Source organism: Dendrobium catenatum, unplaced genomic scaffold (assembly GCF_001605985.2).
Source record: "Dendrobium catenatum unplaced genomic scaffold, ASM160598v2 fragScaff_scaffold_211, whole genome shotgun sequence".
Lineage (NCBI taxonomy): Eukaryota > Viridiplantae > Streptophyta > Magnoliopsida > Asparagales > Orchidaceae > Dendrobium > Dendrobium catenatum.
Genome location: NW_021318673.1, coordinates 64,135 through 87,546, shown reverse-complemented (window position 1 = coordinate 87,546; position 23,412 = coordinate 64,135). Strand labels below are relative to the sequence as shown.

Below are 23,412 nucleotides of genomic sequence, written 5' to 3'. Positions count from 1 at the left end.
CAAACGCCTGCTTGCTGACAAATGCTTCGCCTTCCGTTGTTCGCACTAGCTTCAACTTCTGCAGTTTGCACTTGCATGCTTCGGCAATCCACCTTCCGCTTTTTTGAGCCACTCGACGAGTAATCGAGCTGATTATCTGTAATGAGCTCGAGCTTGATAATCCAATGAGCTCAAAATTCTGCTTGAGCTCAAGCTCGAAACTCGATAAATTCGACTCATGAGCTCGTAAATGAGTCAAGCTCGAGCCAGCTCGTAAGTCGACTTGACTCATTCACACCCCTAACCAAGACAGATGTAAAACTATTTTCAGCATAAACCTAAAAGCAACATCAAGAAGAAAAGCTGCTTAATCATTATTGGGATAATAAGCCTGCTTTCAGAGAGAAGAACCAATGTGTTCAATCCCAAATCCATCTTTGACTAGAACTAGTATCGCAAACCTAAGTTTTAAATTCTAAAAACTACACCACATGTATTCAATCAAAATCAAGCATTTAATTAGATCACTTAAATAAGTAATAGTAGAGACAAGATAATTGCCCATGTGAAACCAACCCATATAAATGATAGCAAGATTTGAAATGCTCTCGTTAATCTTGTTTCATACTCTGAAAGTTTATAAAAGAAAACTATTCTATTTTAAATATTAATAAGAGAAGAGTACACAAGAAAATTTCTCTACCCTGAAATCAACTCACGTACATTCTGTGTTATTGACAAATATGGCATGTTACTACCATCTGCTATACAGTGAATCCAATTCAGGTATCATATCCATTCACATCTGGCCTTGCAGGTTTTGAATTTACATGTAGGTAAACGGCAAAAAAAGAGATACCGAGGCTTCGTTTGCGACAGCTTTTTTCCTGCTTTTAAAAATAATTTTTAAGTACAAAAATTAAATTTTTTGTACTAAAAAGCTGCTTTAAGAAGTAGTAAAAAAGCCATCCCAAACGAAGCCTAAAAGACCACTAGCTCCTACCACCAAGATTCTCATAGAATAGAATGTACCCATGATCTGTGTTGCTGGAGTACTCCTGTGCCGAGCCAAAGAATGTTTGCACAGCAGACTCATCAAATATATCGACATTTTCATCATCAAATAGCAGCCAATGACTGTGACTTTTAACAAGGCTAATGTAGTGACCATGGTTGGGCCCACTGCCAACATGAACAACAACAGCAAAAAGAGAATACTCTGCATCAGCGTTTTCAAGTGTGTTGCTGAGCTTCAACTCAAGGGGAAACACGACACGGTAAGATAGCTTCTTGTACCGGCCAAGTTGTTCAATGTATTTGAAGCGCTTGAGATGGATAACTAGGACGTTAGGAGGTTTCTTTATTTTCATTCTTTTCTGGGCTTCCTGCAGGCTGTGTCAGAAAAGAAGCGGGTTAGACAAATATAATATACTCGTAATTGATCAACCAACAAGGGGCAAATTATTCTGTGCAGAGACCGCACGCAAGTTTACGTTCGGATTTATTGTGCTTTTGCTGTATTTTTACAAAAGACAACTAATATAAAACTTTAATTGCGTATTAGTTGCCCTTTTGTTGAGTATTTGCAAAAGCGCAGCAAATACTCAATTAGTAAGATATTTGTTGCATTTTTATTGCGCTTTTGCTGTATTTTTGCAAAACGGAAGCTAATATGCAATTAAAATTGTATATTAGCTGACCTTTTGCAAAAACGCAGCAAAAGCGCAGTAAAAATGCAACAAAAGCGCAACAAATCCGAACGTAAGCTTGCGTGCGGTCTCCGCACAGAATAATTTGCCCAGCCAAGGAGCTTACAAACAAGAAAAAGGTGTCAGTTTGCTTTGAATATGAAGAGTACGGCCTATTCACTGAACTCTTGGCTAATCCAAGTTTTGAAGGCAAGAGAGGTTATGAAGATACCCCTTAACATAAGAACCTAGTTTTTGCATCAAAAATATGTTAGGACTCCACAGAACTATACTAAACATTTGTATGAAATTTCTAAGCAGCACAGTTATTGTTGCGTTGCATTTAAATTTTAAAAAAAAAAAAAAAATTCTAGTAGCTGCTTTCATTTATGAGCTTTATAACACTCAAAATGCATACAACTGCATGTGAGGGGCTCAAAATGCATCAATGATAACCTGCCAGAGAAACACTTTAAAATAACACAAAAAAGCCAAAAAAGAGCCAGATAAATAACCTGCAGCATTTGTCACAGAAGAATTTATCCTCAGCATTCAAAGTCTCTGTTGAACTGAAGTTTTTGAGACAACTTGTAATGGAACTATTTTGCTCAATGTCCACGCTTAAATCAAAAAACGTCTCATCCCTTGCAGTGACAGTTTCACACCTTAGGCAGCGAGTTTCATTGGTCAATAAACCCTGCATGTAATAGTTAAGAAGAAGGTAACTCTCAGAAGACAGTAGAAAACTATCTCACAATCCATAGATACTAATGTAAAAAAAGGATGACATTATTCTGTGCGGACACCGAACGTCGTTCAGAGCCCAATAAAAATGCGCTACGTCACCCCCTACTCGGTACCGTGGCTTGGTACTGCTAGGTACTGGATGATGTGGCTGCACCTGATTTGTCTCTGGACGGTAAGCTGTGTCCGATGTCCGCACAGAATAATCTCTCCAAAAAACAACAGTATACTGCTAAGATCTGTAACTTTATTCACCTGAAAACTTTTATGAATCCATGTTATATGGGGTTCTTTTTGAACACCATTCACATGAAGATGACTTGAGCCATTTGCTATCTTTTCTGATTGTGAGGAGGTTCCGGGGGAATCCTTTGCATTAGCTTCTTTCTCCAAAATGTCAACAAGCTCATTTAGCAGAAAATTCAAAAATTCATGAGCATCCTAGATCACGAAGGTAAAAAGATGGATCAGTTCCCCTAATGTCACAGACCTATGAGACTATAAGCTAAAATCCATAAAGCATCTAAAATAACATCATGAGACACTTTTGGATGAAGGCTATTTAAGCTGATTTACTAGCATTCTGAATTAATATCGCAGTAAAAAGGGAATTAGTTTGGTGAGATCCTCATCTCATCTTGAACATTTCAAGTTGCTCAAAGTCCCAAAATAAGAAGAAATGAGAAACAAGATTGAAGAAAGGGGAACTTATTCATTTATTTTCCATATCTCATCCTTCTCCCTCAATGAAAAATTTATAGAACATGTTGGCATCTCAAGCTAATTAATCTATTAATCAACCCATTGTTAACTGCTAAACTAAATAAAATGGGATTCAGAACATTACCCCTCCTCTCAATACGATCTTGCCCTCAAGGTTCAACTTCCAAGTTGATCTAAGGCAGGCGGTGGCCATCCATTCAAGCACAATCAATGACCGTATTAGGTACTTTGACTTCCAAAAATGTCTTTGAGACTTCATCAATAAATGAAACATTTGTCGTTGGATTTGTTTTTTAAACTTCACCAAAAAAAAAGGTATGATGTGCTGCATCATGTCATTTGTTTGCATGATTTCATTGATAGTGGAAGTGACCAATTCAAAATTTTCTTCTGAAGCCAGAATTATCAGCAAAAAATTGATGGTGCTTCGAAAAATTTATCTTGAACTGGTAATCCAAGACATTTCTCAATATTCGCTAATTGCAAGCTAATTTCCTTCAAGATAAGAATGTTTGACACTACATTTTCATCCAACCAATCAATTCTTGCAAAACAATATTCAATTATACAATTTTCAATCTCCATTAGAAAAAACTGTTTACAACTCAAAAGAATACTAAGAACATCAAGTAATTGTGGAGTTGCATAGGCATTGAAGAATATGGATAGAATCAGCGGAGTTGGAACAACAAATGGTGGAAATGAGGGTGGGATCTTGACAAACCGATGAGTTGTGGTAATGGGATGACAGAATCATACGACTTTAACAAAGTCTCCGATGGAGTGGACAGAGACCTAGCATAGATTCATGAACAGTGGCGGTCACTGGGGTTGTCGATGAATTTGGAAGAGGCATGTTCATTACATGGAAGATGGCGATTTGTGCACAAAGAGCTTGGTGCAGACGAGATGGAACCTAGGAAAGGTAGAGGACATGATTAAGATGTGATCGGCAATGTGGCTGGGATGGAGTTTTCTGTACGAGAATGCAAAAGTGTTATGGAGGTGGAATTGTTGAACGATGTTAACTCTGGACAGGTAGAATTGACCCGTGCAAGGAATCACTACCATATTCCAGTGTTTGGCAGATCAAGCGATGCTTGGCCTATCTAGCACGACCTTGAGTTGATAATTCAAAAAAAAAAAGAGGATCTATTGACAGGGAACTAGGATTCGTAACTACAAGAAGAAAGCTTAGAATGATAAAGTGATCTTGACGTCAGATTTTAAGGCAACCAGTTCGGGGAAAATGAAGTTGCTTGCGGTTTTGCCTGAAGTGGAGACTCGATCATGCGGAAGTCATTGAATCAAATATATATGACACGGATGGAAAAAGCGGGTCAAGATGGGGTTTTAAAGCATTGCAAATCAGATCTCAAGAGTAGATGCACCAAGCAACATTTGAGATATCATGAGCAATGAAGTTGCATTATCGTCAAGTTGCTGAGGAACATGTTCTGTATAGCATTTTTTCTCCGCAAAAGCATCGTTGATGAAATCTTGATCTCATCTGGAACAGTTTAAGTTGCTCAAACTCCCAAAATAAGAAGAAAACAGAAACTAGATTGGAAAGGGGAAACTTATTCATCCATTTCTCATATCTCAACCTTCTCCCCAAATGGGATATTTAAAGAATACAATGGCATCTCAAGCTAATTATTCTGCTAAACAACCTATTGTTAACTACTAAACTAATCATAATTGGATGCACGTCCTGGTGTCAAAAGTAATAATGAACATATGATCTTCAAATTAATCCGCATAAAACACATGGAAGAAGGCTCTTTAAGTGAAAGAGGGCCACCAAAGGACCCATGAAGACTCTGTCTAGTTCTACACTTAACACATAAGTGACGGGATCTTCCAATCTAGAATGATGGTCAAAACTCCAAAGATAGGCTTAAGCTACTAATGAATTCCTTTAACATCAATTTCCAAATGGCTAATTTGCAAAGAAGTCATATATTCATCTTCACCCACTAATATAATAGGAAACATGGGCTATGATATTTACTTCTTGAGAGGAGAGAGATTTCTATGTTATTATTCAAATAGGAACCACTCTATTAAATAGAAAAATCAATACAATATGCTAAGGCACAATAAAATAAATATACTCTATTAATTATATATAGATAAGTTCCTAAAACAATGCTTACAATCTTAACACTGTCTTTAACTAGAGTAAATATATTAGAGAAAATGACCAAATAGTCCCTTGACTCTTTATGAATGATCAAATTGATCCCAAATTATATTAAAGGACCATTTTGGTCTCTCAAGTCTTTAAAAAGGAACCAAAATAATCTCATGGTGGGACTATTTAGGTTCCTTTTTAAAGAGTTGAAAGGTCAAAATGGTCCTTTAATATAGTTGAGGACTATTTTGCTCCTTCATAAAGAGTCAATGAACCATTTTAATCATTTTCCCAAATATATTAATTAACTCAAACTTGTTAAATAACTTGAAAAACTAAAGTAGACCCAAAACCTTAAACATCTATCAGCCATCTATTCTAAGTTGAAAATAAGAGTGACAAATTTTTTATAAAAGAATTGCATCTTAAATGAAGTAACAGTCAACTTCAATATGTTGTTATTCCATGGATCATGGGATTATTAACAATATAGATGGCAATATCCACTATAGTTTTTTTATCATAGGTTGTGCAATAGAAAAATCAAATCTCCCATGTGGGTCTTAATCTCACATTACTTCATATGTGACTTATTTCAGGGTTTTGTATTATTCCTCAGCAGTTAATCTAGACACCATACCTGCTTCTTATTTTTTCATATGACCAAATTATCTCCCATAAACATACAACACACAAATGTTGACTTTAGATCATAAACTGATCCAACACAGTCAAAATAAAAAATATTTTACACATGAAAATTTCTTACTGTATTGTAATAATTTCTCTAGTGAGTTTTTGATATATCTAAGGATACGCAAAACAATTTCAATGTTTCTATTTAGAGTTTGCATGTGTTGGCTCATAATTCTTATATCAAAGGAAAAATATAATCTAGCGACAATAATATAGATCAATTTACTAATCAACCTCTAATAATGAGAGGCGTCCAACAAAATTTTCCAATTATTGACAACATTATGCAATAATGAGAGGCATCTAAATTTCCTCATTGCTGACAACAACCTAAATGTCCATGGGAGTGCCATCCAGTTCGCAGCATAAAAGCCTAATTTTCTCAAGGAGATTAACAATATATTTTCTTTGAGACTAATTTTTTTATTTGTTGTAAGAAAACACTATTCCCATAGTCTTTGGGTTGACCAAGATTTTTAATTATAAAATATATTTATCAATAGCGATTTACTTCAATAGCCTTTCGGACCACTCCGAATTAGCAGAATGCCATCTATATGGGCCAATAAAATATTAAAGCCAAATGAAGTGTATCAAATGAAGATAAAGTAATTTGATGGGTTGTTGCAAATACCAACGCCAATAAGAATTAAGTAAAATTTATCAAGCCAAACCCAAGGACATTTCTTTAACTCATAGAAGGGCTTGTTGAGCTATATACTATTGTCTTACCCTAAACAGCATACCCTAAAGGTTGTTTCATATAAATGGCTTCAATGAGATCGCCGTAAAAAAGCACTACTCAGATCAATCTATAGCAAATGTTAACCTTTATTGATGGAATCATACAAATGAACCTACATGGCTATGAGCATAAAAATTGAAGCGTCAAAATTTGATCATATAGACTTAAGTAAAACCTTTATAATAAACATGTCTTGTATCTATCAATAGAGCCATCAAGATGGATTTGATAGAATAAACCCAACAATATGAAACCGTTTTAATCCAAGGAGGTATAACCATATTCCAATGCTGATTCAATGAAGAAGTAATTCAATATCCATAGCTCGTTTGCACCAAAAATGTTGTAATTCCTCTTGTATATTTAGGGAATAGTAATTGTTGGCAGAGGCAAGATAATACATCAAATGTAAATAAAGGTGATAAAAAAATATAGGAATATCAATATACTCTCATTTATATTTTTGCCAATAGGCATATGAAAATCTGAGAATTCTACAAAATGTCGTGGTCAGTTGAGTCAGACAATATGGATGGTTGTATTGCAGCAACAAGAGGAGGAGGCCATCATGTTTACACATGTAGATGTAGAGGTATTGCAATAGGTATAGAACTTTTGAGGGAATAGGATATGTAAAGAGGATTGTTTGGAATAAGATGGAGAAAATAGGGAGACTAATCATGAAGATTAATATCTACTGAAGTATGTACGCGTCTGATAACTGGGTCATTACAATGATAACTTTATGAGAATGAGAGTAGCCTAGAATGATACACCAAATGTATAAAAGAGAGTTAATCGGTGGTCCAAAACATAATGAACAAAGCAAACATAACAAAAAAGTCTTGGAGTAAAAGGAGCCTGTAATAGAGAATGCTGAGATCACCAAGAACAGTAAATAGGATATGATTAATAAGAGAGCATGCAATCAAAATTTTCACCCCATAACTGATAAGGAACATTCATATCGAACATCAAAGTCTAGACTGCATCAAGCCAAAGATGAAGCTTATATTTAGAAACAATATTCTATTGAGATGTTTAACAACATGAAGTCTGATGAATAAGTCCATTGTCAACACAAAATGATCTAAACTAAGTCTGCATGAACTCCAAGGAATTATCAATACAAAAAATTTTAATCATAGTAGAAAAATGAACTTTTCATTTATGATATAATTTGCTAATATCAGACTTCATATATGCAATTGAACAAATATGCACATATGACTATTGAATGATCATAAACAAGAGTAGCAAAGTACTTAAATCATTTGTGGTCAAGGACATAACTTAGACTCTAAATATCAACATGAACTAGCTCAAAATGGCTCATCTGGCAGGTGGTGGAAAATCATCCTATGATGTTTACCAAGCACATAGAATTACATTAAAAAATATAAGTGCCAAGGAGACGGGAACAAACTCTATAAGTCTTTATGGTGGAATATGGCCCAAAGGACAATACCTTTAATATGGAGTTCTGGTGCAAGAGAAGGCATAAGAGACTTTTGGGTACACCAATCTAATCATCTTTTCTTGTACTAAGATATTGAAAAACATAATGAGATGGATAAAAGGTTCTAAAGCAATACAATTTTAGAAAGACATTAAATGGCTATCAAATTCACAAGAATTTGGGAATAAATAAAACATCAAGGAGGTTTTGTTTTTAGATATCTTTCCATTATCAATAAGTCGCTTTAACACAAACTCACCATTAGTCGAGAATTGATATGACTTAATGAATTCCATACATTTTCGACTAATAACAAACTCAGCTTTAAAAGAAGCAACTTCTTGGCAAAAAGATTCGGTATCTTTGGCAAATGATGTCTTCATCTTGAAAAGCTATTTTATAAAATCTAACTTTTTCATTTCTTACTCATCCTTCAAGGAAGAAATTAAGAAAACTGATGATTTCAACAAGCTGACTTTAGAAGAAAAATCTTAACTTTCTTCAAAAGAGCTACTTCAAACAACTCCCTTGGTGTATTCGAAGTCACACTAAGAATATCTTGAGAATACTTCCTCAAAGTAAAAGTCAATGTCTTGCCTTTGCAAATGGTCAACCCAATAAATTTTTATTGGAAAATATTAAACATAAAATATGTATTTATGGAGTTTTATGCATAATCAATAAAGGATGATTCAATTATGAAATATAAAATATCATTTAATTGTATTTTTCTTTTTATGATAAATCTCCAAAGATATAAGAGAATCAGGAAACTAAATGTACAACCAATTATTCTAGAACCACATTTAAGCCAAGTCAGCTTGATTCAAGCCAACTCAACTCAATTCAAGCCAAGTCGGCCAAGTTCAATCTAAGTCAACTCAGTCTCAGCTCAAGAATAACTTGCCAAGTCAGCAAATGAACTCATCCCATATAAGCGGGTGTGACTTATCAAGTTAGCATCAACGACTCATCAAATGGATAATTTCCTCCATATGAGAGACCATAATCATCAACTCATCCACTTAAGCACACCAAGTTAGCAATTTCTTACTAGCTGAGCCGTCGACCTTAAGTTGCATATTATAATGACTTCATAGTCTGAATATATTAAATTATAGGCTAATGTATATAAAGAGAAATTAAGCTACACAACTTTTGTATTTTTTTCTTATTTTTTTGTATAGCCATACATGTGGCCAATTTTATAACATTCAACCCCTTACCCAAATCTATAAATAGGAGTCAAAGTGATAAACTCCAGTTACACAATTTTAGAGCTCAAGCTTGTTATAATAAAATCTCAGAGGTCAGAGCTTCTCACAATAGAATTTTTTCTTTCTCCCTCTATTTCTAAACTCTTTTTTCATACAACACTGTGTATGTTTGGTGTTGTTCATGAACAATTTTGAATTCAACGGATCCTTATACTCCTATTACAATGACTTAAAAAATGGTCAATAAGTACTAATATTTCGCATAAACTGGTTCAAGATGTTTTCATGACTTAAATGTGTACAACTGATTCAAAAGTTAATGGAAACACTTCAATATCGGGTTAAAAAATTAATTACATCTGCTTATAACATCCCACACTTACGACTAAATCAATATAGTCAACATAAATTCACATGAAACAACTGATGGAAGCCACAAAGGATAGGATTCAAAGCAGAAAACATCATTAACAGCTGCGAAACATTAGTCCTTGATGCAGCAGTTATTTTTGGAAAACTGCAAACAGATTGAAAATAACATTCATGGCATAAATATTGAAAAAATCTAACAATAATCTGAATTTATATTGAAAAGCCCAATGATTAATTTGATGCCAATAATTTCTTTCTGACATTAAAGTGAATGGATTCAGACAATTTCACGAATGATTACCTGATGCATATAGCTTCGAAAAAGCTCATTTTGTTTCTTCACTCTTTGTACAAACCGCTTGGGAGCAATAACACCAGTCTTCTTCTTTGATGAGTTGATCTGCATATTGCAACCTATAAGCACTAAGCTCCATGGAGTATAATTTGAGCAACACTAAGCAGATCAAAAGATTAAAAATCCAAAAGATAATATCACTAATTTGGCAATATATCTTAATCTTTTAAAGAAATACACACAAACAGAATGCTTTTCATATATTGATGGTATAATTTTCAAATGGTAAACACTTATTTGAAAACGATTATGTAATTTTGAAAAAGACATGTAATAAACAATGATCAGTCAATGGTTACAGCAAAAGAAACTAGACACCTAGATTTGATAGATTTATGTATACTGAACCTATTCTATGAATGAAACTTGATATTGATTACGAAAAACTGATTAATGAGTAATATTAACTCATGAAAATTCCAAGAAAGATTGATTGAGGTTCTTCATGATAATAAAATGTTATAAAACCAACAACAATAGCCATAGTTATAATAGCAATTATTCTGAAGGGCACTTTTTATGATTACCTTTCTTTATTAGGACATGTAATTTTTGCACTCTTTTAAGAGGAACATTTATAAATAGGTGTTTTATAATCTTTAACGGGGGGTAGCCTAATTAAACACCTTGATTTTGTAGAGAATTCCCTGTTTGGAAAGGTGAATAAGAAAGGCTTTCTTAGTGTTGTCTAGGACTCTAATGCAATCAACGCCAACATTCCAGTGGCTGTCTAAGGTAATTTCTACAGTTTCTCGCAACAATAAGTCTTCTGGCAGCAGCAACAAGGTAAAATTTCAGCAAGAATAGCATCCAGTTACAAACAATGACTGCCGTCTTTCCAGAATTAGAGGTAATCTGCATTAACAATTAGGTGTATTTGTGATTTTTTTCTCTGTTTCCCTGCAGGTTCATGGAGGTCCCGCAATTTTAGAAGAAAAATCCCGGTGGGCATATAGGACTGCTGGCTGGAAGTTCAGAGTGACTGGGTGGCTGTAATTGTGGTCTTTCCGTGGGAAAGTAACAACTCCACTCAAACAAGAGCAGAAAAAATGAGTACCACACAGGCTTGTTGATTTGTACTAAGCGCAGAATCAAGTTTCAACTGAGTGGAAAAGTTCCAGCAAATCTTGGGTGGGCTTTTCCACAAGCAGGGATTGAAGGGAGTCATTAGCAATCAAGTGGGGAAGTCATGGATGGAGCTAAATGAAGAAAATGATTAGCATCCTAGCACCGTTGAATTTAGCTCAACGTTCTATCGGTCTAAAGAAAGGTTTCAAGTTGCATGAGCAACTTCGTGTAGGCAAGTTCCACCATCTTCTTGAAGCAAGAATTACTCAGCATAAGTTTCTCTGTTTTTTAATTGATAGTTAACTGTTGTCTTACTATTGAAAAATTAACTACCTATTTCTCCTTAGAATTATTTACAGGACTGCTGGACTTCTCCAGCAGATTTCTTTGACCTCTTAAACCTTCAGAAATCTGGATGGACATCCCATTGTAATCAGAAACTTGAAGGTTCCTCAGTTCCTGCAAGCGACCGTGGTGGAAGAAATTGCCAAAATCTAAGAGTGTACATCAGCTTTATTTGGCGCTAATACTCATTCTTTGTATAGAATTCTTCACAATTGCACAAGAATCGATTGGGACGCAAGAAACAAAGTATTGTAATTCCTGTTTCTTTCTCAGTTTTCAGTTATCAGCAAATAGTTTTATAGATTTCTTGTAGTTTTCTGATCATGTAAGATTCCAGACAATTTTATCACACTCCTTTTCAGTGTCAAATGATATTAGAGCTCTAGGTTAGGATGCCATCTAGGAGTCATCACCAATGTCTGACCCAAGAAATAACCATGGAATAACTGCAAAGAGAATTCCAACAACTGCAACAAAGTCTTGAGAGATTTGTCATAGATGGGAACACGAGGCATGTTCTTTCCACTCCAATAACAATCACAAGAAACTTGAGATGCAGAATCCTTTCATCAAGCTTTTCGAGAAGCATCAGAAGAAGAAAAACCTAATCAGATTCCAAGAAAGGAACCAAAAGGAGGTACACCAAGACATGGGGTGAGGGTGGATAGTTCGGATTTTGAGGGTGGGTTGAATCCACTTAATTATTAATTGGTTTCATAATGTAGAACATACCTTTAATTATAAAGAAGTACCAAAATATAGACAGCTTAAGTTGGAGGCCATTAATCTAAAAAAGAACGCTTCCATTTGATAGGAAAACATTAGAAGGACTAAGGCTAGGGAATGCAAAAGCAAAATGGTCGCTTGGTATAAAAATGAAAAAAAAGTTACAATAAAGACATGCCTTCACAATTTCAGCAAGATGCTTTACTTGAACCCCGTATTTTTCAATAAAGGGGCTTCTTCCGTAGAAGATTATTTGTTTGAATTTCAACAACTATTTTCAAAATGTGATGTAATTGAGCTTAATTAACATAAAATTGCACGTTTCTTTAGTGCTTTGTCGTTACAACAATATTATAAGTCTTTTAATGTCACTAAATTGGCTCTAAGAGTTTAACAAAAACAACCAACATCAAGCCTTTATCCCACTACATGAGGTTAGCTAAGTTACTCATTTATCTCCATTGTGCTCTATTAAAAGTTAAATTCTCATATAAATCTACTAATAATATACCCATATATTTCACCATCATTTTGAACAAAAGACAAGATATTTAAAATGTGTACAGGATGACTTGATCGTCCAAAGTCACAATCCACCCACTAGATCTATTACTACAAAAATTACAATCCAAGTATTCGGTTTTAGATCTACTCAAACGAAAGTTTTTAAACTCGAAGGTTGACCTCCATAATTCAAGTTTTCCTTCAACTCCCAAAGATTATCATCTACAAAAAGCATACACCAGAGTACATCCTCTTGCAAATGTCTAGTAAAAACATCGATAATTAAAGCAAAAAAATAAGAGCTTAAAGTTGATCATTAATGTAATCCAATTCAAATAGAAAAATACTTAGTCAAACCAGCTTGTATTTGAACATAGTAATAGCTCCTACATACATATTCTTAATTGCTTAATATAAGCATTATTAACTTGTTGCTTTTTTAGAACTCTCCTGAGCACTTCTCTTGAAGCTTTATCATATGTTTTCTCTAACTCAATAAATATCATATGTAGATCCTCCTTATTCTCTCTATACTTCTCCATCAAATCTTCTAATAAATGTATAGCTTCCATAGTAAACCTACCCGACATGAATCCAAATTAATTTTGAGAAATATTAGTATCACGTCATAACCTATGCTCAATAATTCTCTCCCATAATTTTTATGTATAACACATTAACATAATTCCTCTATAATTCGCACACTCATGTGCATCACCTTTATTCTTAAAAATAAGAATTAACACACTCCTTCTCCACTCATCTAGTATCTTCTTAGCCTTCAAAATAATATTGAAAAGTTCCGTAAGTCAAGAAATTCCTTTACTCCTAAGTAATTTCACATCTCCATTGGAGTATCATCAAGTCCAACATTTTTTACACTTCATTTTTTAAAGTCTCTCTAACTTCAATTTTTCTAATATGATAAAAATGAAAACAACCATCCGCTAAAATTTTTTCTTCAATCACAGGACAAGAATCCATTAAATTTGCAAATGGAACTCGTGAAAGATGAATCCCATCTAAAATTTCTCTTCCCGATAAATCTCAAGCCATGAAAAGTAGAAAAGCAAGCACGTTCAACACCAAAAACCCATTAAAATATTTTGGGTTCTTATGCTTTGGGCACATTGCTTCAAATTTCCCCAATTGTCTCAATATCCTTAATTAAACAAGTTCCACTTCAGACTAAAAAAGAAGAAGGAAAAACACCTCACGATGAGAATAAGCGCTTAGTATAGGCCAATGACAGGGAACTACTAATTGTACGCAAGTATTGGGCACTACTATAGACAAAAAATTGGAGTGGCTTCCCCGCAGCATTTTTCACACAAGGTGCACTATACAAAGAAAAATTGCAACATCATTATTGATAGGGAAAGTTGAGAAGATGCAGCATCTACAAAGACTGAAAAATAAATAAATAAATCTCCATACACAAGATCATCCAAAGCATTTAAAACCTTATTGGTTCTGCAAAGAAAATGAAACTAAAGTAGCTCAATGATGTTTAGTACCATTTTCCATCAATAAGAAACTTCAATAGCAGAAACAATGTGGATCACAAACATATTGCTAATTGCTGGCTTCAAGTGCAGGAATCAAGTTTCAACTGGCTGGAAAAGTTCCAGAAGATCTTGGATTGTTTTTTTCTGGAAGCTGTGATTGAAGCCAGCAATTAGCAATCAAGTGGGGAAGTCAAGGATGGAGCTGGGAAGAGAAAAAATTAGCATCCTACGACCCTTAAATTTAACCCAATCAGCCTACAAAAAGTTTTCAATTGGCATGAGCATCTTCAGGCTGGCAAGTTCCGCTATCATCTTAAAGCAAGAAGTCCAATCCATCCGATTCTCTGCTATTTAATCGATATTTAACTATTGTCTTATTACTGAACAAATAACTGCCTATTTCTCCTTTGAATTATTAGCAGGACTGCTGGACATTCCAGCAGATTTTCTGACCTCTGAAGGCTTCCGAAATTTGGATAGGCATTGGCCATTGTAGAAAATTTGGAAGATTCCTGCAAGCCACGGTGGTGGCTGAAATTGCCAAAATCTGAGTGTACAGCAGCTTTCTTTGTCCCAAATACTCATTTATTGGTGCCAAATTCTTCACACTTGCACAAGAATCCATAGGGAACCAAGTCTTGTGGCTGTATTGTCTTACAAACTATTGCAATTCCTGTTTCTTTCTCAATTTTTAGTCATCAGCAAGTAGTTATATAGAGTTATTGTAGTTGTCTATACTTCTAAGGCTCTAGCCAATTTTATCACACCCCTTTTTGGTGTCAACAACACCAGCTGTGCAAAATGGATCAAATTGATAAGCAATAAAGAAACTGCATGAAAGTTGTAAAAATGTTAATTTGAATAATCAGAGGCAAAATATAGAACAAAGAAATGACAGCATTTCAGAATATGATTAGAGAATAGGATGAGATGTTTTGGAGTCGATAAAAAAAGCAGTGCTGGTAAATTGGTGGTAAGGGGAGCGTGCAAGCCACAGCTCTACCGAAAAGAGCTAATAAATAAAAAATAAATCGAATACAACTTTGGAATTTATTCTAAGGAATATAACCCGTATCCGATACACTATATCTTTTAGCAGGAGAGGTAGAATTGTAGAAAGGAAGTAGAAAATAATGAAACTCAAGCCAAGCCCCAAATAAATTAGAATGATGTGTGAGAAGGTGATACTACAACCCATAAACATTTTTACTAGCTATATAGCGCAAACGCTTCTAGAGGGTCGTGTATCATGTACTAAGTCAAAGACACATGGACAAAATATTTGGGAATTTTTTTCTAAGTTAATGAAATTTCATAGGCATCTTTGGGAACTGAGATGAGGCATAAGAATAAATAAACAGAATCACTTAAAATCAATTATAAACCATATTTTAGATTATTCTTCTCATTCTTTGGATCTATCACTCTTTGAATGTCCTTCTCATGGGCTTATTCCTACAAGATAAGCACAAGTAATAGTTTATTTGTGGACATGAATGATACAACTTTAATTTACTACAAGCACAAGCACAAATGTAGTCGTATCCTAGGTGTGCTCTATATGTTCAAAGGTTTTCTACGCTGTCATACTGCTATTTTGTTTTCATTATTTTTCCTACGTTTGTGCATATAAAAGAATAAAACTTAAACAAATCATGCACAATTTTATAAACATATTGAAGTAACTCAAAATATGATTAGAGTAAGTGAGAGGGATAGCTCTGAGATGATGAAAATACATGCAAAGTCGAACAGTCCCAAACTTACTATCGTCCAAGGAGATGATGGACCCCTCAAAGACAATGATAATCAATGTTCACAGTGCATGGCTGCATGCAAATCATACAAGAATGTATGTTGAAAGCCGGTTTCCCTACTTTCACATCTTTATATAACAACTGATAAGGTGCACTGATATCATTTGTTAAACAAACAAAAGAAAAAACCATCAAGGCATCTCTTATGCAGCAATAATAGAGGCGCAGGAAGACAATCACACAATTAAAATTTGTATTTCACCTGATTAAAAAGATCAGCCAAACATGTCAGTAAGTTCTCTTCTGCTTCTCCAACATTCTTGTTATTTGAATAATATTCCAGCAACTGTTCTCTGAATGGGACGCAAAAGTAAAGTGCCTGCAGAATGTCGGGCTTAATAGATCAGTTAATCAAGTCAGCCCTAAATCAGAATTCTCTAAGGCTCATTACGAGCTCAAATATTATACAATGAACACTAACTAAAGGTAGCCATGCTATCAGAAGCTTGTCTCCAAACCACATGGACTAAAATGTTAACTTAACCTCAGAAGTAATAATTTTTCCAATATAAGAAATGGTGTATTCAGTCCATGAGTCTTATTGCAAATGCAAGATGGAAGGGAATGATATGGAGTCTTTCATCCGCATTGCAAATAATTCTTTTCGTGATTCAAATCTATGAACTGCAGATCACAGTGGTAAAAACTTAGCCATTGCTCCAAATCTGCCCTATTTCCTTAGATCTTGTCTATAAGAGTTCCACAAAGTAGAAATACAAACAAGCAAAAAAACCTTAACAAATAAAAATAAAACAAACTACATAAGATAAATTGAAACAACTGTTGTTATTTAATACTTAAAAAAAAATCCACATAAACAAACTGATCTCCAACTACTTTATCCTGCTACAATAAGAAGAATTACCACACACCGTGAAATATAACAAGTCAATTTGGAACAACTTTTCTACTACTTTACTTTATAAAACACTATCAAAATTTTTGTATAACTACATGTCTATTCGTTACAGCTTTTCTGATGCTTTACTTTATAAAAACACTACCAAAATTTTGGTTGGACAAAGCTTTATCACTAAAAAATTTGTGGCAGGAAACAGATTTCCAAACCCATGTAACTCACTCCGAACCCAACAACTTGCAAGTGGATTCCACAGTTACTGAAATTTAAGCTGATGGAAATACCATAAAACATTGTTTAAAATTATATAATTTGAGACATGCTTCAACAAACTAAACCTAAAAATTGCCTCAAGGTGCACGCCTCATGCGGTTTATATGAGGCATATGCCTCACAATTTTTGAGACACACCTTGCCTCAAAAGCTTGAGGCATATGCCTCAGATAAAAATAAAATTTGCTTAATTTATCCTAATAAGACCTAATATAAACACACGCATGCAAGCAAGTAGCAAACCGCAACCTAGCAAAATGAAAACTCATCCAATTCACCCTGTGAGGAAGACGCCGGCATCTCCAGACTTCCCTACCACCGCTAGCCATCTCCAGCACCACCAACGCCCGCTACCCAAGTTTCCCCCTTTCACAAGGAATCTCCTTGTCCAATAAAATTTTCTCTATCAAGCCGATTGAGATTTCTAAACACTAAGTTTTTTGGTTTGAGTCTTAATGGTTTAGTTAGGTTATTTATTTCTATGAATGCTTTCTTGTTCTCAAATTTAAATCAAAATTTTCATTCTAAGACTTTGGACAAAATGATTCGAGGCAAATAGAAATCCACGACAAGTCATAAAAAGAAACCGACAAAGACATAGTGCTCAAGTCAACGATAAAGGAAGCGATAAAACATACATATAATTGTAGTGCAATTGATGCGAGAAGTTAGTCAATGGTGTTTTTACAATGACAAAGGAACACCTCTTCGAATGCAACAAATATGTGGCATTGTGTGCCAAAGTACCAGAAACTTTAAAAGAGGCATTTCATTCATATATGAATAAGTCAATGATGTTAAAACAATATTTTTCAATGGCGAATGGCGCACCATGGCGCAAAGTTCCCCGTGGAGCCATGGCATATAGCGTACAGCATAGCGAGCGCCATTTTGAACACGACGTAAAATAAAAAATAATTATAAAAAATATTATATATATCCTATTTTAGAGTATCAATCAAGTAGGGTAAAGCTTGGTTGAATATGTTTGTGGTCCAAATCCAAACAATTAAAGTGAGCTTCAAGTGCGTCCAAAATTTCTACTCAAATAATTGCAATATTATTCCCCAAATAGAAAAAATAAAAAGCACCATTCAAATCCTACTCTTTTAATCATATCAAATAATTTTAAAATTAATTCAAATAAAACCTAACTAAACTATTTTAATCATACAAAAAAAATAATTATTACATTATTTTAGAAATTAAAATGTATAAATATTAAAAACTATTTATAATTATATTAAAAAATCCCTAAAATTCAAATTGCGCACGTCGTGCTCCATGGTGCACACATAGCGCAAATGGCGCGCGTAAACTAGAACATGTGCGCCGCACCATGCAACTGGCGTCGTAGGTTCGTCGCGCCATTTTGCATCATTGACATGTATGGTCAAAACATCTAACACAATGACAATTCAATGACAAGGTTAATGTCTACTATAGTAAAAGTAAGCATACTAGCATAGACTCATTCTCACCCTTGCCACCAATGTCTAGTAGAGGTACAAGAGGTCTCATGGATCACTATATAGTTAACTGGGAGGATAACAAGCAGGGAGAGAGGCTATGCGCATCGCTATCTTCAAAGATCGCTAAAGAGGCATGCAGACATGTCTGCATTGATATTATGTGATGTTATTATATGAGAATAATTTTTCATTCAATATGGCAGACTTTACTTCTTAATATAATATGATATGTTCCATTGAAGTTTACGGACGAGACTTGAACCCCCCCCCCCCCCTCTTTTTTTCCACCCTCCAAATCGATGTATGACCTAAGAATATGGGTGCTAAAGGATTAGTTGAGCAACACATAGAAAGCTATTGAGAAAATTAATTAAAGGACTTAGAGTCAAATTGGAATAACAATCATGATGAACGCAAGATCTGACATCATGAATGAAATCTAATTAATATAATGATAAATAAATTCTTACGGAATTATTTTCTTGAAGTTTAAAGAAGCATCTGATAGGTAAAGGATGCAAAGCACATTTTTAGATTGCTTGATGGAGTGGTTGAGTAGATTGGAGAGCACTTACTAGTGCAAATTGTGATAGATAACACCAATGATTACATGACAACTAGGCCAAAGTTGATGGATAAGAAAAAAACATATGTTGCACACTACATAGATCTCATTCATCAAAAACTAGATGATTTGCCACAACATGAGAACGCATTGAGCAAAGCAAAGAAGTTAAGAAAATTCATATATAATCATTCTTGGTTTTAGCATTGATGAGGAAGTTTTTAATAAAGAACTATATGACCTACTGCAATAAAATTTGGTACAGCTTAATACTACAAAGCATGTTGCGGGCAGGCAACCTTTGGAGGCTATGATTACTTCCACTCAATGGCTCAATTGTGCTTAGGCTAAAAAGGTTGAGGGAAAAAAGTTAGAAAATTTATTCTTAATGAGTTTTTATAGTTAAGTGTCTCATATTCAATAACAACAACTAGATATTGGCTCAAATTCTGAGAAAGGTTGATGTAGAAAAAAACAAGCTATGGGTTTTATCTACAATGCAATGAATGAACCAAATGAGTTGATTTCGCATGACTAAGGCGAGAGAGGGAAAATTTATAAGTAAATATGAGATATCATTGACGATAAGTGAGAGCTATAGCTTCATTTTCATTTGGATGCATTAGGCCACAACCTTAATCCTCAGCTTCAATATGCAGACAATAATTCAACAAATCCTGAGATAAATTTGGGATTGTATCATCGCATGGAAAAGCTAATTGCAAACTCATCCGAAAGGGAAAATGCTAATATGTGACTTGTACCATTTCGGAATAAATAAGATTTCTTTGGTCTTTAATAGGCTGAAGATATAATTGCAAAATATTCTACTTTTTTTTTTCATTTTTAATGTCTCAAGTTAAATGAAAATGCATCCTTCAAATTCTAAATTCATGAGTTCTTACTATACTTAATTCTTTCAGCTTTAGTTGAATGATAAAACCAATTTTGCGATGACACTCCTGAGTTACAATATTTTATAGTTAAGATTTTGGTACTTACATGATTGTGAACTAGATGCAAGTGCACATGGATCACATACAAATTCACACAAAAAAGAGAAACCATATGATGAGCTTGAGGATGAACTCCTTGGTGTACATCATGTTCAACAAGAGATTAAATGATATAAAATTGAAAAAGAAAAGTTTGATGAATAAAAGGGATCCCCGACTCTGTGATGATATTCTATTGGATGACGAATGATTTGTGGGCGATAAAATTAAGATCAAAACATCTGATTTACAACAAGAAAATATGAATGTTGATTTTTTTTATGGTGATGGAAAAAAAAAATTTGCATCTAACACAAGCTAACAACAACAAGAACAAAAAAGGAGTATATAAGGAAATTTAATTATTTATTTTTTTTTATTTTAATTAATATTTTTATTAACTATTATTGTTTGAAGTAAAGAATGATGAGTGAGATTTAAAATGAAAGAAGAAGAATAGGAGAACTTCAACTCCACAAAGAATGATGCAGGGGAGAAAGCAATTTGCTATGACAACAATGCCAATGAAAACACAATGAGTGATGATTATGCTGAGAACTTTTGATTTCTTATTATATTGCTAAATTAATCATTAGAATTTCAATGCTGAATAGTAAGACTAAAGGAGTTAACTTTATTGTGATGAACTTAATTAGTCTCTAACTTCGACATGATATATTATATTACTTTTATTTAATTTTGATATCTTATGTTAAATAGGCAAGAGTTCTCACATCAAGGACAGATGTGGGCAAAGAAGCTAGTCCATGAAACTAAAATTAAGATAGGAACTTGGAATATAGGTTTCCTTACAAGAAAATTAATGAAATTAATATATATTATAATTCATAAGAAGTTAATATTCTGTGCATTCCGGAAAGTAAATAGATTGGAGATAAGGCTAAGGAGATTGATAGTTTATGATTTAAACTTTAGTATTAATGTAGGAATCGTACTAGAAATGGTGTAGGTGTTATTATAGATAAGAGTTTGAAGGATAATGTTATAAAAATTAATTGAATTGGAGATAGAATTATAGCTTTAAAGATTGTTGTTGATGCTAGGATTGTTAATATTATAAGTGCTTATGCTACTCAAGTAGGTTTGGGTATGAGCTCAAAATTAAATTTTTGGAATGACTTAAGAAGAATTAATTCAAAAGATACCTCTTGAAGAAAGAGTATTTATTGGAGGAGTTTTAAATAGACATGTTGGTATAGAGATAGATGATTTTAAAAACATTCGTGGTGGCTACGAGTTTGAAACGACAAATAAATGTGGCAAGATCATATTAGATTTTTTGTAGCTTATGATTTTTTAATTGCTAATACCTTATTTTAAAAAAAAAGAATGAACATCTCATCACTTATAAAAATGGATATGAAGTTTATAAATTAAATTTTAAATTATATAACCCCAATTTTTTAGGCTTATCATCTTCAAAATTGCAATGTCATGATTATTCGACAAGAAAAAAAGGTTCATGTAGCCAACCCCACGTAGTGGGATAAAGGTTTAATATTCTTGTTGTTGTTGTATCATCTTCAAAATTGCACTGAAGGCACAAATCACAACTGACAAGCATGAGGCGTAAGCCTTATTGCTTTTTTTTAACATTGTCATGAGGAACACCTCTAATTGTACGAATTTAAATCATGATTGCATGATACTTAATGGGGCTCTAAATTGAAGCATTTTCAAAAGCCCAAATCCTATGCACTTTATCTCTGTTGTATCTTCATTATCTTCTTTTCAACATTAATATACAAACTTCCACTATGACATTGGCTTGCAGTAGTGACTATCAAAGCTTACAAAAGAACATTAACTAATAATTATATGGCTGCTTTTACAAAAGAAGTTATGCACAATAGAAAGATAAGGATTGGATCCTTTAATAGTCGATCTTCATATAATTTATTCATACTATTCTATATTTAATAACACTTAAAGATGAACTAAATAGAAGAAACTGGTTATGCGTTGCTGTATTGATTTAATGGCAATAACTCTTAACTGTATTACCTCCAAAGATTAATCAACGCAATGTAATGGTCACTTTTCTTATTGCAACTAAAGGTAATTATATTTGGTGCGCATCCATCTTAAGATTCCTAAGTAGTATAGATAGATTCTAAAAAGAAGTTTCTATAAATAATACATGTCTATCAAAAGAATACAGGTTTTGGCTAATTTTCCATTGAAATTCTATTTTATTGGTCCAAAAAATAGCTAAAAAACGTCTTATAGCACTGTTAAACGACAACAAAAAACAGCCTTGCTCAGATTCGCTACGCCTTGAAAGTTATTAAAATAAGCATTCCAAAACCCAAATTTTCTTTCACAAATAAAAGTAAATTTACAAATTATAAACGTAACAACTCCAAATCAAGGATTTATACTCCATCAAAACTTTCACCACATGCACCAAAACCCTATCAAAATCCGAACAAACAAACACAGCCCACTACAAAAAAGAAACAATTGTTGAAAAAATGTGAGATAGATGAGGGCCAGAACCTGGAGGACGCTGTTGCAATAGCAAGTGTTTCCGAAATTCTCCAGTCCAAAATACCTCTCGCCTTCGGGAAACTGGTCGCCGAGAGCCTTTTCGAGCTTCGAACCCGTGGCTCCCATAACCATCCACCTCTTCCACGCCACCGTAGCGCCGTTCCCTTCCGACCGAAGAAGAACTCCCAGCAAGCGATATTCTACCTCTAGTCACGCTCCTCATTCATCAGCGACGGCACTTGCCTCTTCGGGCGTGACCTTTGCCCACGAAGCGGTTTTTTTTTTTCTTCTTTTTTTTTGCGGGGCTCGGGGTGAATGGTGATAAGTAGAAAAATATATAATTATTAAACTATTTATAAATAGAAAATTGGCTTTATATACCTCCTAACACTGGTAAATAGCTATTTTTTTTTTATTAAAAAAAAAATTTAGATTTGAAAGTTCATTTTAGATAAATAGAAAAAAAAAAGTATATATATAACATTTATCTGTTAAGAAGGCAATTATTTATATGCAAAGTAATTATTACAGTAGGCCGCTATAGTAGCCAGGCGGAAATTTTTTTTAAAAATAAATTAATTCAATTAATTAAAACCTTAATAGTAAATTACTATTTTAAGCTTCAAGAAATTCTGAAAGAAAAATTCAAAAATG

The 23,412-nt window shown here is 33.8% G+C and overlaps 1 protein-coding gene across 1 annotated transcript; it reads right to left on the bottom strand.

Annotated features, from left to right (window-relative positions):
* Positions 1 to 684: 684 nt before the first annotated feature.
* LOC110102153 (ubiquitin carboxyl-terminal hydrolase 3) lies at positions 685 to 23,062 on the bottom strand. Its single transcript, XM_020830341.2, has 6 exons — positions 22,768 to 23,062; positions 16,286 to 16,402; positions 10,062 to 10,160; positions 2,667 to 2,852; positions 2,183 to 2,364; positions 685 to 1,371 (listed from the first exon to the last, which is right to left on the bottom strand). Exons 1-6 carry the CDS (start codon positions 22,888 to 22,890, stop codon positions 972 to 974), a joined length of 1,107 nt encoding a protein of 368 aa, XP_020686000.1. The 5' UTR covers positions 22,891 to 23,062; the 3' UTR covers positions 685 to 971.
* Positions 23,063 to 23,412: the final 350 nt, after the last annotated feature.